The 18,232-nt window shown below is 43.0% G+C and overlaps 1 protein-coding gene across 2 annotated transcripts in view; it reads right to left on the minus strand.

The window, feature by feature from the left end:
* LPGAT1 (lysophosphatidylglycerol acyltransferase 1) overlaps window positions 1–18,232 on the minus strand; it is a 166,863-nt gene that overhangs the window by 105,794 nt on the left and 42,837 nt on the right. For both annotated transcript variants that reach the window (XM_077485736.1, XM_077485737.1), the window contains exon 2: window positions 14,255–14,519. In XM_077485736.1, the coding sequence (XP_077341862.1) occupies window positions 14,255–14,492 (238 nt within the window). In that variant the 5' untranslated portion in view covers window positions 14,493–14,519. The remainder of the gene's footprint in view (window positions 1–14,254; window positions 14,520–18,232) is intronic.

Raw genomic sequence — 18,232 nt, forward strand, 5'->3', positions numbered from 1 at the left:
CTGAATAAAATTGCACGTCACACTTTCCAGATTTGTAAAAAAATAAAAATAAATTGTGCCACTTTGTGTTGGCCCATCACATAAAATACATTTAAGTTTTTGGTTGTAACATGACAATGTGGAAAATGTCAAAGGGGTATGAATACATTCATTAGTAAATAGGGAGACCTTCAGATGGTCGGGTCAGAATTTGGTGTAAACATGAAAGCATGGATCCATCCTGCCTTGTATCACTGGTTCAGGCTGGTGGTGTAATGGTGTGGAGGATATTTTCTTGGCACACCTGAGTACCAATTGAGCATAGTTTAAACGCCACGGCCTACCCAAGTATCGTTGCTGACCATGTTCATCCCTTTAGGACTACAGTGTACCTATCTACGGATGTCTCCTTCCAGTAGGATAATGCACCATGTCACAAAGCTCAAATAATCTCACCACTGGTTTCTTGAACATGACAATGAAGTCACTGGACTACAATGGCCTCCATACTCACCAGATCTCAGTCCAATAGAGCAAGCACCTTGTGGGATGTGGCGAAACCTCTGAGGAATGTTTCCAAACACCTTGTAGAATCTATGCCACGAAGAATTGCGGCAGTTGTGAAGATGGGGGGGGGGGGGGGGATATAACCGGGTACTAGCAAGGTGTACCTTATAAAGTGGTCGGTGAGTGTATATCGGGGCATCACACCACCACCATCAGTGATGATCCCAGTAGCGGACTTGAACTGGAAAGGAAGTCAGACCTCATGTGATTTGCCTTGTCAGCAAATGCTTAAAATAGATTAGTTCTGGATGGAACTGACCTTCAAAAGGAACAGAATTTATTCACCCCCATCCTTCAGATGTTCCCCCAGGATCGCAATGTTTTTTACAAATGCTGCCACTTTGTATTCCTTTAGCCTATTACATTATCAAGTCTCAATATAGAAAGAGAAAGAGCGGTGCGACATAAAACATTTTTCCACGGTTATAAACTCATCCATAGAAGGCAGGCTCCTGCAAGAAAGTGCTGAACCACAGAAAACGATGAGGAATTGTTCTATTATTGAAAATTTCAATGGACTCCCTACTATGAATAAACGCTGGATCAAATGATAAACCTAATGTATGGAACTATGATGCCCTGAAGGTGACAGAGGCAGTGATAGTGTGTGCGGACAGTAGATACACCATGTGCGAAACAGTGATGGTCAATAGGCAGGCACACCTTTTCACTGCTCTGTGTGACCCAGGTCTGCAGATCCCCCTTACGTCTTGTAGCAGAGACACAACACCAAGACAGAAATAAAGGGAAATGTGGATTAACCAAAAATGCCATTTAGTTTTTTACTGAAAGTAACGACTTTCTTCTGGCCATTCTGCCATAAAGCATACGGCTTATTATCATCCTTTGTACAGATACTCCAGTCTCTGCTGTGGAACTCTGCAACTCCTTCAGGGTTACCTTAGGTCTCTGTGCTGCCTCTGATTAATGCCCTCCTTGCCCGGTCTGTGTGTTTTGGTGTGCGGCCGTCGCTTGGCAAGTTTGCTGTTGTGCCATGTTCTTTCCAGGAATCAAAGATTTGGATATTTATTTTTATAACCTAACCCTAACTTGTACGTAACAACATTGTCCCTTACTTATTTGGAGAGTTCCTTGGTCTTCATGGCAGTGTTTGGTTAGGGTTTCTCAGCCTCTGGGGCCTTTCAAAAAAGGTGTGAAATGACAGATCATGTGACGCTTAGATTGCACACAGGCGGACATTTCACCAATTCTGTAACTTCTGAGGCCAAATGGTTGCACCAGAGCTTTTTATGGGCTTCATAACACAGGAGGTAAATACACACACACACAATCCAATTATCTTTATGTCTGAAAAATTGTTTTATGTATCCATTTATCCAATTTTACTTCACCAACTTAGACTATTGTGTTCTGATCCATCACATATAATTCAGATTAAAAAAAAACATTGAACTAAAGGCTGTAATCTAACAGGTAATAAACCGGGGGGGGGGATACTTTTGTAAGGCACAGCATATAATGATACCCTTTCATGGGACCATTTGTGATATGTGCTACAGCATTGGAGTTTTGGAGACTATATCCTGTCTTGGTCGACGGCCCTCTATTCAACCCCCTCTGCCTCAGTGCGCTATGCAGGGTGCCTTTCGACATCCTTTCCCATCTCCGGGGGAATGAGGCAAGGATGCCCCGCCCTCGATTCTTTTTATTATCGCCTTCAAACTGCTGGCCAATACCCTTAGAGCAGAGTCAGACCCTAACATCAATGGCATCCCCTATGTGGGAGATCGCTATAAACTGAACATGTTCGAGGACGATGCCCTCCTGACCCTCACCAACCCCATCACCCTAGCAAACCTCCAGGCCCTTATAACCCACTTTGCTACTACTAGGTCTCCAAATTAACCCAGAAAAAACAACTGCCCTGAACATTACTCTGCCGGGTTACCTAGCCTCAAATCTCCAATCTTCCTTCCCCTACCACTGGGCCAGCTCCTCTCTGGACCACTTGGGCATCAAGTTGTCCCCCTCTTACGCTTCCCTTTTATACGCCAATTTCTACCCACTTTTGTGCACTATCACAGCTCTCAAGGCGTCTTGGCAATCCCCAAACTAATCCTGAATCGGCTGTATTAACTCGGTCATGATGACCATCCTCCCAAAGATTCTTTATCATTTTCCGACTCTTCCTGCCCGGGTCCCTGCTTTCTATCCTGTGGCTACTCCAGAACAGACTTCTCACCTTTATTTGGGCACATAAGCGCTCCAGGGTTTCCCGTCTACTCTATATGCTTATGTTTAGGTTACAGGGTGGGCTGGGCATTCCAGACATTGCAAAATATTATCAGACATCCCAAATTTCCCAACTCTCCATGCGACTTCTCACATCCCCTATGGGTTCTCCGGGAGGTGCCAAACTGCGTGCCGGTCTCCATCACTGCTTTAACTGTGGCTACCCCCTAAAATGTGACCTCCTTCTAGCCCCCTCATGTTACACAGCCTGAAATTATAGGACTCGATACGGTACTCAGGAAAAAGTATGTGCTGCATTTTGCCAGCATTGCAGTACAATTTGGATTCGTGGCGATTCCGTCTGCAAACCTAAAATCGCTAGATGTAAATGGGGCCTAACTCACCTGGAGTCACAAGTGTAGAATACAGCCTGCCAGCAGCCTGTCAAAATCCGTGAGAGGCTATAAAACACAAGTGTTGTATGCACACATCTGAGCAGTACCGGAGTACAGGGATGTATGCGTTGCCCCCAGCAAAGTGCGAAGTCTGGGCAGTGCCTACACCCCTGTAAGTACCCTTCGGGTGTGTATTTTTGCACACAGCCGCTATGCATTTTCCTCCGTCATTGATTTAACAGGCCGCTGGTTGTACGCAGCATCTGTGACATAGAATTACACCCGAATGTATGATGTACAGCCACACACAAAGCCTCATTCACATAATTATAAAACCAACAAAGCACTGCTGAGTTGTTATTCTTCTATATAGAAAAATAAGAACAAACAGAAAACACAGACTTGTATTAGGTGGAATCGGCAGAGCTGCGGTTAATAAATGACTGGTTTTGCAGGCATTCATTTCAGGTTGCTCTTTTCACTGGTATAACGCTCCTAAGCCCTGGGTGTTAATTCACACCGCCTCTGGGGAAAGGCACACTATTCACTGGCTTACTATAATCTCTAATTACTACTTGTTTTCTATGAAGAACTGGGGGCTTATTAACCACTTAAGGACCGGGTCTATTTTTTTTACTCTTGGCGTTTACAGGTTAAAATCTGGATTTTTTTGCGATAAAAGTTACTTAGAACCCCCAAATCTAAAAAATTTTCTTCTTCAGACACCCTAGAGAATAAAATGGCGGTTGTTGCAATACTTTGTCACACCGTATTTACACAGCGGTCTTACAAACGCAAAAAAAAAAAAAAAAAAAAATATGTTATACTGTGAAAGGTAATGTTACGCTGAGTAAATTGATACCCAACATGTCACACTTCAAAATTGCACCCGCTCGTGGAATGGCGACAAACTGACACTTAAAAATTTCCATAGGTTACATGTTTTGAGTTACAGAGGTCTTTTGCTAGAAGTATTTCTATCGCTCGCGGCAATAACGATCGTGGCGATACTTCACGTGTTGTTTGAACAGTTTACATATGCGGGTGCAACTTACGTATGCGTTTGTTTCTGCGTGTGAGCACGGGAATGCTTAATTTTTTTTTTTTTAGTTTACTTTTTTTTTACTTTTTAAAAATACTGGGGTTATGGCAGCTATCTGCTGCAATAACAATGGTATTCAACGTCAAAGTACCGATGTATAACGACAGCGGGTGGTCCGGAAGTGGTTAAATGAATATGGAAAGCTTTTCTTCCAATCTCTTAGGCTGAAGGGTACATTAAGGAAGGAGCAGGGCAACAAAAAAACTGCACTTCATCCCAGCACTCGGCCAACACAGATTCAGATTGACAAATCCATTTTAAGAAGTACCTAAAAGGTAAACTTCAGGCAAGCAGCTGAATACACAAAGGATATACTTAGATGAGGGCTGCTTCTTCTCCTATAACCTGTTCAACTCTGCAACATAGCACAGCCCTGTACAGCAGTGCAGGAGACCTGATCTTTCCCTGCTGAGCTGCACTTTAACTACTTAGGGATCGAAGATTTGCCCCCTTAATGACCAGGCCATTTTTTGCGATAAGGCACTGCGTTGCTTTAAAAGACAATTGCGCGGTCGTGCAACGCTGTACCCAAACAAAATTGATGTCTTTTTCCCCACAGAGCTTTATTTTGGTGGCATTTGATCACCTCTGTGGTTTTTATTTTTTGCACTAAAAACAAATTTTTTTTTTTTAAGAAAATAAAAAATTATATTCAGTTAGCATCTGTGTGTCTGCACCCCTATTAGCAAAATTACCGATTGTGAAATGCTCACTGCCAGCCCACTCTTTTATATCCTGGCATAGCACACTGTACCTATCTTGTAGAAAAACGAGCGTTGTAAATACTGATTTAGTGCTACTCTCTGCCAGTTTGCATGGCTACTACAGAGGAGGCAGAGCGGTCATGTGATCTCCCCGAGTGACATCAGAGGGAGATCACAGCCCCTCCTGCAGTATCCATCCATTGGAGGTATACAGCGGCCGCGAGTCACGTGACCGGCCTGAAGATGGCGCTAAAATCAATATTTACAACGCTCGTTGTACAGTGTGCTATGCCAGCCTCTAAGAGGGGCTGGCATTCTGTGTGTTGTATGGGTATACAAACCCTTTCATTCTTTAAAATTGTGCAGCTCTACAACCAAGCCTTCAATTTCACCTCAGGTTGCTACAGAAAAGACTTTTGTGGCCGGGAAACTTCTTTTCTTTCCAGGTCACAGCTCATGGACATTTCTTTTTTTAAATACTATTTCTTGCACGGTTCTCCCATCAGTGATGATTTGGGGAGCCATGTCATCTGCTGGTGTTGGTCCATTGCATTTTATCAAGTCCAAAGTCAGCACAGCCCTCTACCAGGAAATTCTAGAGCACTTCACGCTTCCCTCTGCTGACCAGCTTTACGGAGATGAAGATTTTGTTTTGCAGCAGGACTTGGCACATGCCCACACTGCCAAAAGTACTAATAACTGCAATAATGATCATGGCTGTGCTCGATTGGCCAGCAAACTCACCTGACCTAAACCACAGATAATCTGTGGGGTATTGTGAAGAGGAAGATGACACACTAGATCCAACAAGGCAGATGAGATGAAAGCCGCTATCAAAGAAACCTGGACTTGTCTAACACCTCAGCAGTGCCACAGGCTGATCGCTTCCATGCCACCCCACATTGATGCAATAATTAAATGCAAAAGAAGCCTCGATCAAGTATTGAGTGCATACTATACTGTACATGGACATTCAAGAGTTCTGTATTAAAAATAGTTTTATTCGTCTTATGTAATATTCTAAGAAACTGAATTTTGGGTTTTCACTAGCTGGAAGTCAATTATTATAAGACCACTTTCACACCAGGGCGTTTTGCAGGCGCTATAGCGTTAGAAATAGCGCCTGCAATCAGCCCTAAAGAAGCTGCACCATTGTTTGTAGTGTGAAAGCCCAAGGGCTTTCATACTACTGCGGTGCGCTGGCAGGACATCAGAAAAAAGTCCTGCCAGCAGCTTCTTTGGAGCGGTGTGTTTACTGCTCCTCCACCGCTGCTCCCCATTGAAATCAATGGGGCAGCGCTGTAATGTATTGCCGGCGGTTTTAACCCTTTCGCGGTCGCTAGCGGGGGGTAAAAGCGCCCCGCTAGTGCCCAAAATGCGCTGAAAATCCGGCAGTAAAACGCTGCTAAAAATAGCGGCGTTTTACCGCTGACGCAATGGGCGGTGTGGTGTGAAAGGGGTCTTATAAAAAATTACAGATTTTATATAGTGCTTAGTTTACGCAGAGCTTTACAGCATGAGGGCAAACAGTACAAATACAATACACTTAGATACAGTAGGAATCAGAGGGCCTTGCTCATATCAAACATTAAAAAAAATATAATATAATATAATATAATAATATATATATATATATATATATATATATATATATATATATATATATATACATATATATATATATACACACACATATATATATATATATATATATATATACATACACACACACACACACACACACATATACACATACATATACACACACACTTGAACTTTTCAACCTTTTGCCACATTTCAGGCTTCAAACAAAGATATAACATTTTAATTTTATTTTTTTGTGAATAATTACCAACAAGTGGGACACAATTGTGAAGTGGAACAAAATCTATTGGATAATTTAAACTTTTTTAGCAAATAAAAAAACTAAAAAGTGGTGCGTGCAAAATTATTTGGCCCCTTTACTTTCAGTGCAGCAAACTCACTCCAGAAGTTCAGCGAGGATCTCTGAATGATCCAATGTTGTCCTAAATGACTGATGGTGATAAATAGAATCCACCTGTGTGTAATCAAGTCTCTGTATAAATGCACCTGCTCTCTGATAGTCTCAGGGTTCTGTTGAAAGCGCAGAGAGCATCATGAAGACCAAGGAACACACCAGGCAGGTCCGTAGTACTGTTGTGGAGAAGTTTAAAGCCGGATTTGGATACAAAAAGATTTCCCAAGCTTTAAACATCCCAAGGAGCACTGTGCAAGCAATCATTTTGAAATGGGAGTAACAGACCACTGCAAATCTGCCAAGACCTGGCCGTCCCTCTAAACTTTCAGCTCAGACAAGGAGAAGACTGATCAGAGATGCAGCCAAGAGGCCCATGATCACTCTGGATGAACTGCAGAGAACTACAGCTGAGGTGGGAGAGTCTGTCCATAGGACAACAATCAGTCGTACACTGCACAAATCTGGCCTTTATGGAAGAGTGGCAAGAAGAAAGCCATTTCTCAAAGATATCCATAAAAAGTCTCGTCTAAAGTTTGCCACAAGCCACCTCGGAGACACACCAAACATGTGGAAGAAGGTGCTCTGGTCAGATGAAACCAAAATCGAACTTTTTGCCCACAATGCAAAACGATATATGTTTGGCGTAAAAGCAACACAGCTCATCACCCTCAACACACCATCCCCACTGTCAAACATGGTGGTGGCAGCATCATGGTCTGGGCCTGCTTTTCTTCAGCAGGGAAGATGGTTAAAATTGAGGGGAAGATGGATGTAGCCAAATACAGGACCATTCTGGATGAAAAAAAGGTGGAGTCTGCAAAAGACCTGAAACTGGGACGGAGATTTATCTTCCAACAAGACAATGATCCCAAACATACAGCAAAATCTACAAAGGAATGGTTCACAAATAAACGTATCCGGGTGTTAGAATGGCCAAGTCAAAGTCCAGACCTGAATCCAATCAAGAATCTGTGGAAAGAGCTGAAAACTGCTGCTCACAAACGCTCTCCATCCAACCTCACTGAGCTCGAGCTGTTTTGCAAGGAAGAATGGGCAAGAATTTCAGTCTCTCGATGTGCAAAACTGATAGAGACATACCCCAAGCGACTTGCAGCTGTAATCGCAGCAAAAGGTGGCTCTACAAAGTATTGACGCAAAGGGGCCAAATAATTTTGCATGCCCCACTTTTCATTTTTTTTATTAGTTCAAAAATCCAATAGATTTCGTTCCACTTGTTGGCGATTCTTCACAAAAAATAAAAATTTTATATCTTTATGTTTGAAGCCTGAAATGTGGCAAAAGGTTGAAAAGTTCAAGGGGGCCGAGTACTTTCGCAAGGCACTATATATTATATATATATATATTATATATATATATATATATATATATATATATATATATATATATATATATATATATATATATATATATATATATATATATATATATACACACACACATACATACATATACATATACACACATAGATATAGAGAGAGAGGAGTGTCACTTTTTTAAAGTGGAAGTATGGGTTGGCACTTTCCCATATTCATACTTACCTAGGTGGCTGCTGCATCTGTCCCCCGCGATCTACGCACTGATGGCACTGAGCTGGGGAGGGGAGTGGAGGGGAGGGGCTGTGTCACCGGCACGCTAAGAGGCTGATATTGGTGACATCAGCGAGCAGACTCCAGCCCGCTCTCTGCTGGGACCCTTAGGAGAAGCCCAGCCAAACGAGCTCAGGCTGGATTTCTCCTACAGGCTGGGTTCACACCGCTGCGGCAGCGAGAACCGGATGCGATTCACACCGCACTGCAGTGCAAATCACATCCGATCTCTGTGCGATGCGAGTCCAGCCATACAGATAGTATGGTTAAATTCGCATCGCACCAGCCGCAAACTCGCACAGGACCCTTTTTTTGGTCCGCAGCAGAATCGGATCGCATGGGTGTTCACACCATGCGATCCGATTCCTGTCCGAGTTTGCAGATCGCACTGCGATATGCGAACTGATCTGGGGGTGTCATTAAGGTTTTATTGACACTCCCAGCAGTCCGCATAGGGCAGTGTGAACTGCCGGCGGGAGGCATGCGATGCGGGAAAACGCCGCAAATTTGCGGCGTCCCCGCATCGCTCCAGTGTGAACCCAGCCTTAATTGAATTACTGAAATAAATGAACTTTTTGATGACATTTTAACTTTATGAGAAGCACCTGTATATCAGATTTACTTGCTTTAAACCTTTTCTACATTTCTCCAGTTACTTCCTGGTTTCCATGCCTAGGTAAATAATTACCAGGATATTAGCAATGCCTCAGGATGCAGAAGGAGATTTCTGGAAGGATTCTAAAAAGGGAATTTTATAGTAACTCAATGTACACACAATTTTAAAGAAACAGGAATGATTACAAATTGATGCCAAGTTTTTTTGCTTTAGTGAAGCCCCATACACACAAATCAGAAAATCGTATGACAATCTGATATAGTTAGTACAGACTTTCGAGGGCTGATCAGGACAGTTCATCCGATATTTGATCAGACATGCATGAATTATTTTTTTTTCGTACAATGCCAGATCGTACGATTTTTGTTTAATCAGTCCAGTTGTCGTTCAAAAATGCAACACAAATGCACTACAACACATTGCATCACTTCTGATGTTTTTGTTCTGCCGTACGAGAAATTGTGATGTTAGAAAACTCTTCAGGTTCGATCTGAGAGTAGCATGAAAAAAAAACAAACAAAAAAACACAATCATTTATCCGATAAATTACATCAGGTGTACCAGGCATTAGGCTTTAACCTTTAGGCCGGGTTCACACCGCTGCGATGCGGGAACGCCGCGAATCCGCGGCGTTTTCCCGCATCGCATTACTCCCGCCGGCAGTTCACACTGCCCTATGCGGACGGCTGGGAGTGTCAATGATATGTTAATGACACCCCCAGATCCGTCCGCATATCGCAGTGCGATCTGCCGACTCGCACAGGAATCGGATCGCATGGTGTGAACCCCCATGCGATCCGATTCTGTTGCGGACCAAAAAAAGGGTCCCGTGCGAGTTTGCTATGGGAGCGATGCGAATTCAGCCATACTATCTGTATGGCTGAACTCGCATCGCTACGGAGATCGGATGTGATTTGCACTGCAGTGCGGTGCGAATCACATCCGGATCTCCCCCCGCAGCAGTGTGAACCCGGCCTTACAGTCACATTTTATAAGCAACAAAGTTGAACAGCGATTTCTGAGAACTTGGTATTCTAGGGCTGAAACTAATCAATTATTCGACAACTAATAGATCATAAAATAAAATAGGTTACTGTTTTCATAAACTATTAAATCGGCCAGTAACATAATGGGGTTATAAAAAAAAAAAAAAAAAAAAAAAAAAAGAGAGCCCTTTCTAGTACAAAAAGAGCAAAAATGATTGCTACTGTAAATATTACTTTCATAGTTCTTCATTTAAAAAGAAAAAAAAAAAAAAAAAAATGAACCCCTTACAGTAGTGATTAACTGCTTTTTTTTTGTACTATAAAAAGGGATAATTTTAGTTTTCATCTCATTATGTTACTAAATGTCTTAGGCCTGGTTCACATCTATGCGTTTATTTGGTGCTTTTTGCACTAACGCACTTCAGTTCATTTACATGGTTTCCTAAGGGACACGTACAAGTCTCAGCAGGCGGCAGCCGCCGCTGCTCCGTTTGCACAGTGTCAGAAACGACTCCCAAATGAATGGAAGCAAGCAAACATTCATTGATGGGTGCTGGTGGGGCTGCATGGGCAGGGCAAAGGGGGTGGAGTCCGAGTTGGAGCCAATGGGGGGAGCAAAATAAAGGTTTCACCTAGGGTGTCAAAAATCCTTGCACCAGCCCTGAGCATATACAGCATCTCTCCCCCAATAGCACATACGGTATGTCTCCCCCAATAGCACATACGGTATGTCTCCCCCCAATAGCACATACGGTATGTCTCCCCCAATAGCACATACGGTATGTCTCCCCCAATAGCACATACGGTATGTCTCCCCCAATAGCACATACGGTATGTCTCCCCCAATAGCACATACGGTATGTCTCCCAATAGCACATACGGTATGTCTCCCAATAGCACATATGGTATGTCTCCCAATAGCACATACGGTATGTCTCCCAATAGCACATACGGTATGTCTCCCAATAGCACATACGGTATGTCTCCCCCAATAGCACATACGGTATGTCTCCCCCAATAGCACATACGGTATGTCTCCCCCAATAGCACATACGGTATGTCTCCCAATAGCACATACGGTATGTCTCCCAATAGCACATACGGTATGTCTCTTCTGTCATTCTCGGTGGATTCGAGATTTTGCTCCCTAATCATATAGTTGGTTATTTATATTTACCACTGCATAGATATATTTAAGAATAAATTGCCTTTTCTAAAGCTTTCCATATTAACAAAATTATACATCACAATTTTTTTTTTTAAGGTTATTAACAGATTAATCGAAACAATAAATCGGCCAACTAATCGATTATGAAAATAGTTAGTTGCAGCCCTAGTATTATCCGCTGTATAGTGTGCGTTTGTGTCCTATGACATATGAAGAGCCTTCAAATAAATGATCTGTTCTGCAGGCTGACAATAAAACCGCTGAAGGCTGGAAAGGAGTTCAACCTGAGGACTGGAAAAATATCACCCCGTCTCGTTTCATTCTGAGCAAACAAAAACGCACAGGCGAGGCGGGAGCGGAGAAGGAGCCTTTCCTATTCAGCAATGGAAAGTCACACAGTGACCTGAATGGCAGCAGGCTCCTCAGAGCCGGACACTTTTCACCAAACAAGCTCGACAAGCTCTTCCAACAATGCCGATGCAGGAACCTGATCCTTTCCTCCAGAGAAGTCCAGCACTTACAGCATAAGAGACTGCCATAATAAATGGGATGGGAAAATAGCCTGAGCTGTGCTAGAAAGGAGAAGTGAGCCTATATACATCACTCCCAACCAATTGACCTCTTCATTAAACACCGCCACTTTACAGTAACTGTCCTTACAGCCGAGTCTCCACTGTGCCCTCAGGGCTGCACGGCTTCACCAGATTTCAGGAATAATCGATGGACTTCCAAACATGCAGTTTGCATGGGAGACAAATATAGATTGGATATCTAGAGCCACGGAGAGGACAAAGCTCAGCAGATCAGGAGTTTCAATTTCACTAAATCGTACAATTAGAGTGAAAATGCAAGAATTTAAAAAAGGAACACTTGTGCAATACAAAAAAAAATAAAAAATACAAAAATTTAAGTGATATTAAATCAAAAATTAAACATTGCAGCTTACAGATTCTTAGATGGGGTGGCTGCATTTGTTTTCCTTTTGTTATTTTAACGTCAATTTTTTTTATTCTATAAAAATAACAAACGCGTTATACTTCTCGGGTCTGTGCTCCTGGCCCCTCCCTCCTGCTGAGTGCCCCCATTGCAAGAAGCTTGCCATCGGGCACCCAAGCCTAGTCACAGATCTGTGTCCATTCAGACACATAGCTGCAGCCCAGCCCCACTCCCTGTATCCCGATTGACAGCAGCGGGAGCCACTGGTGCCACTCTGCTGTCTAAGCCAATCAGGGGGTTGAGTCTTGGACAGCCAAGACACTCATGGACATCGTTGGACAGAGACGGAGTTCAGGTAAATAGAGGGGCTGCTACACACAGAAGGCTTTTTATCTTACTGCCTAGAAAGCATTAAGATGAAAAACCTTCTGACTTTACAACCACTTTAAGCTTTGTCCTTTTTTGTTTTATCTGGTGACCCAGCCAGTACGTATGTTTTTCAACAAAACAAGCTTTCTTGCAAATCTTCAGTTACAGGATTAAGGCAAACCCTTTACCACCGACAGCTGCATCCTGGACTTTTACACTGTGGAAGCCTTATCTTTTTGGGGTCCTTATGTGATTGGGTTTTTCCTTGAGTGGCGAGTGCTCTTCAGCTTGATCCCCCTGGATGAACCAAAGGCCTTGGCTGGATTTAATAGCCACAAGCGGAAAAAAACTTCCGTAATAGGTCATAAGGCGCTGGTAAACGGCCATTCTATGAGGATAATGCACTGCAGCTGATCAAATAGATGAGCACACTGCCTCTAGTAAAAAGGGAACAAACATTTTTTCAGAAAAATGATCTTTGATGAGTCCGGCACACACTTTACTTTAAAAACTTGCAACCCAAGTGTTAATCAGATCCACTGCAGTGTGGAGTAAACAAAAACTATGAAAGTCTTTAAAAAAAAAAAAAAAAAAAAAAAAAGCAGATCAACTGGTTATATAAAAAAGCATACACAAAAGCATCTTATATAGTAACTTTATGTTCCAGTATGTTACTGCACACAAATGCCCAGGCTCATAACTCGCAGCCCAAACTACAGAAAAGAAAGGGTCTGCTTGGGGGGGAAAATCGCTGCTTTTCAAAAACTCAGACCAATGAGAGAAACACCACAATAGAAGGAAAGTAGTTATCCCTGGCAGAGTCCTAACACTGATCTCCAGATGAATAAAGCATGTCCTGTTTATTGTTCAACAATTCAAGGCATACAGTTAACTAGGAATATCACATTAAAAAGGTGTGCCGACCCAAGTAGATTACCTGGAGGAAACCGTATGAGTGGCAGGAGGACTCCAGGAAAACCATATAGGGACTGGCTGGGCTGGTAGGGTGAAGCGCACTTTGGGACTCCAATAGGGTTGTAATCCAGCTGGATGATTCCAAAGGACTAGGATGGAGGTCCTAGAACCAGCGAGGGAGCCGACCGGGGACACCAGGATGCGGACAGGGCGCCAGAGAGTGACGGCCACCTCAAAAAAGTGCAAAGAAGCTGCACCCGTCCCCCTAAAATGATGTCACAAGTTGGCCAAAGTGAAGGATGATATGCTGCGAGCAGAATTATGGATGATTGGTCCAGGGTACACTGTAGCCGAGGGGCATAAAGCAGAGACAAAGACAGCAGCCAAGACTACATGTTTCTGGACATGGCCCCTTCTTCAGGTCATAAGTTTGTGGAATCATCCGGCTGGATTACACCCTTCTGGAGTCCAACAGTGTGCTTCACCCTACCAGCCCAGCCATTTCCTCTGTGGTTCTCCTGGAGCCATCCTGTCACTCATATGGTCTCCTCCTCCAGGTGATCGACTTGGGTCAGCACTGCTTTTTATGGGATGTTCCTGGTGAACTGTGTTCTTCCAGTATGTTACAACTATCTCCATCCAAGAAAGGCGGTCAAAATTCCAAATCTAGAGTACACCAGCTTCATACAGAAAGATCTATTGTCAAACGCAGACTTACCTGTGTACCCAGCAGTCCATCCCCATGATGCCACCATAGCCAGGAGCCATTTAAACATGACTCCTTCAATATGCCAGAACAGTTTACTGTCTATCAGTCTGACAGGCTGCAGAGCTATTAAATAGAGTACATAGGAGGGAATAGCAAACATGTTGTTGATGACCATGAAGGTAAATCGGAGGATCATTCTCAAAATAAGAATTCCCATTTTCCGAACGCTATCCAGAGTGACCGCCATCTTCCCCTTGCAGTCCTGGCACCGTGCCTGGAACCAAAGAAAAAAAAGGAACAAAAATGAATGAAGGTCATTGAAAACATAAAAAGGGGTCAAAACAAAATGTGCCACTCGTGATTAAACAATGTAGGTCATATACTGAAAAGAGGAGCTACAGTTAAAATCAAAGAAAAAAAATATATATTTTCATGCTGAAGAACAAAACAGGAGTGAATATGCTAATATTCTATAATACTTATTTTAAAAGTTTGGGATAGAGTAAGGAAAGGTTAAAAACAGTCTTTTTTACAGTCTGTGTCCCAATAGGTTGATTTTTCTTCACTTCCTGACCCATAGCCAAAACAGTAAGCAAGAGAAAATCCATTCAAAGTCAGAGAACCCATAACTGCCACCAGAACTATTGCATCAGTGGAAGATTTCTCCTCAACTTCTGTACGATCGACAATCCAATATTTCTAAATGTCCTTCATTTTCGTTGAGAACAGAGAGACAGATCTCCCTAATAGAAGCACAAACCGGCCAGGGGTGGTGGGGAGAGGAGGCAGAGGGGAGGGCCTCGGAGATGAGGAGAGATCTGTGCTCTTTGTAATCCATCAGAACCAAAAGTAGGAAGAGCTGACATGTGGTGTGCTGTCACATTAAATAGGAAGAAAGGAGCATGTTTGACATAAGTTATTACTTTGTACAGGAAACCTGTAAGAGATACAAGAGTATATATATATATATATATATATATATATATATATATATATATATATATATATACACACACACACAAATTTGTGTGTGTTAATAGACCCTGCATTCATTATATCTGGTCTAGACAGTACACAGAACATTGAAATGCTGGCCGAGCACTGGTTAAAGCTTGTAGAAGGGGTTTTCATTCTCCTCTGACTGTCCTATGAGGCTGCAGGATGCCTGACCCTCAGTCTACAGTGCTGATTGCAGATCACATGCACACTTCAGGGGGGGGGGGGACACAAACACTCTAGCAATATACACCAAACTGACCATGTGCACAGTGCCCACGATGCTCTGTCTTATCAGTAGATGGATTGGAGACTGTGAAAGAAGGGGAGGATTCGAGAAGACCAGATCAAACAGCCTTTTAAACGCAAGGCAGAGGATTAGCCACTTAGGTTCCACAGTGAGTATAACAAGCATTTTTTTTACTGCATATACACACTGATTTTACCATTGTGGGTTTAGGCCCCATTCCCCCCTATGCAGGTTGCAGTTTGGATATTTCAGGTGCATTTTGCAATACACCTTTTTGATCCATTGAAGTCTATGGAACCAATAACCAGAAAAAAAAGTTTCTGGCCCTTTCCAGAAAATGCACAGATGTGAATATGACCCATAGGAAAACATGTTAAATGGACTGTTGTGTGTTTCAACAAAACTGAAAATGCACTAAGAAAAAAAAAAAAAAAATGCATAAGAGAATGTCAAGGCAAAATTAAAGTATTAGTAAGGCTTGAACCAGACCGTATTAACAGTTTAATTTTGCCTTGACATTCACTATATAAAAGCCCTCTAAGTTTATGGTTTACTCTGTCTCAATGAGATTTCCTTTAACTTGCCCTTACCAGGAAAAAAAAAAAAAAAAGAAAAGAAAACGTCAAGACAAAAACAGAAATTTTCCTCCTAGTTGTCACCAACTGGAAGCTTTACCATACATTGCAGTCGTGGGACAACTGTTAAATTATGGATTTCCATAACTGTCATGGTCACCAGGACAAATAGGAAGGGTGGAAAGCAGGAACACAGTCAGCGATCAAATAAAAACTAACTTTACCTACTCCATTTTAAAAAAACGAGCAAAAAAATAAGTGTGGCTCTACATACAGTGGATATAAACAAATCTACGCACCCGTTAAAAACGTCAGGGCTCTGTGATTTTAAAAAATAAATAAATAAATTGGACAAAACATAACTAATTTCACAACTTTTTCCACCTTTAGATCCCTTTCACACACACCACCCATTGCGTCTATTTTTAGCGGCGTTTTACCTCCGGATTTGCAGCGCATTTCGGCCGCTAGCGGCGAGCTTTTACCCCCCGCTAGCAGGCGCTAAAGGGTTAAAACTGCTGGGCAATATGCAGCAATAGCGGCGTTTTGCCGGCGGTATTACAGAGCTGCCCCATTGATTTCAATGGGGAGCAGCGGTGGAGGAGCGGTAAACACACGTTTTTTTTTTTTTTTCTGACGTCCTGCCAGCGCACCGCTGTAGTGTGAAAGCCCTCGGGCTTTCACACTACACACACACACAATGGTGCAGCTTCTTTGGGGCGGATTGCAGGCGCTATTTCTAACGCTATAGCGCCTGCAAAACGCCCTGGTGTGAAAAGGGTGATAACGTGACCTATAAACTGTACAACTCAATTGAACAACAAACTGAAATCTTTTAGGGAGAAGTAAAAAAAAAAAAAATGAATGTGGTTGCATAAGTGTGCACACCCTCTTATAACCAGGGATGTATCAGTCAGTACACACCTGCCATCATTTAAAGTGCCTCCGATTAACCCCAAATGAAGTTCAGCTGTTCCAGTAAGTCTTTCCTGACATTTTCTTATGCCCCGTACACACGATCCGAAAATAGTACGGAAAACACCGCTTTCGAAGCGATCGTACGATAATCGGATCGTTAGTACAGAGCTTTTGAGAGCCGATTAGGACAGTTCATCCGATATTATTCTATCAGACATGCACGGAAAAAAATTTCGTACGATGCCAGATCGTACGATTTTCATTTAATCAGTACAGCTATCGTTCGAAAATGCATTACAACACGACATCACTTCCAAAAAAATTTTCTGTCGTGCGGGAATTTGTGACTTTAGTAAACTCAGATTCGATCTGAGATTAGCATGCAATAAAAAAACCGACGATCATTCGTCCGATAATCTCATCGTGTGTATGGGGCATTAGAGCCGGTTCACACAGGGGCGACTCAGATCCGACTTCAGGTCGCCCCTAGTCACCTTAAGTCGCGCTACATGTAAAAATCAATGTAAGTGAATGAGAGCCGTCTTAATGCACACTACTGAAGTCGCTCCGACTTCAGAAAAGGTTCCTGTACTACTATCTGACTTGTAGGCAACTGGAACCTATTGATTTCAATAGAGATCCCCTCCAAGTCGGATCTCCGTCTATACAGAGGCGACTCTCACAGAATTATCAGCTCTCAAGGTGGAACTCCACGCCAAATTTATAAAAAAAATAAATTGGCGTGGGTTCCCCCTCCGAGAGCATACCAGACCCTTAGGTCTGGTATGGATTTTAAGGGGAACCCCATACGCGGAAAAAAAACGGTGTGGGGGTCCCCCCCAGATCCATACCAGAACCTTATTTGAGCATGCTACCCGGCCGGCCAGGAAAGGGGGTGGGGACGAGCGAGCGGCTCCACCCCCTCCTGAGCCATACCAGGCCGTGTGCCCTCAACATGGGGGGGGTGCCTTGGGGAAGGGGGGGCCGCGTCCATGATGAGGACAAGGGCCTCTTCCAGACATCCCTGGCCGTTGGTTGTCGGGGTCTGCAGGCTTATCAGAATCCACGAGCCCCCTTTAATAAGGGGGCCCCCGAATCCCGGCCCCCCACCCAATGTACAATGTATCCCTACACATTCACCTGTGAAATTTTTTTTTACAAAAAAATAAATAAATTAAATAAAAAAAAAACACACACAAGGGTTAAAATAGTTTATTGCACAGCTCCGGGGGTCTTCTGGCCGGACTC

This window comes from Lithobates pipiens, unplaced genomic scaffold, assembly GCF_037356315.1.
Source record: "Lithobates pipiens isolate NorthernLeopardFrog02 unplaced genomic scaffold, aLitPip1_a1.2 Scaffold_18, whole genome shotgun sequence".
In the NCBI taxonomy this organism is placed as follows: Eukaryota; Metazoa; Chordata; class Amphibia; order Anura; family Ranidae; genus Lithobates; species Lithobates pipiens.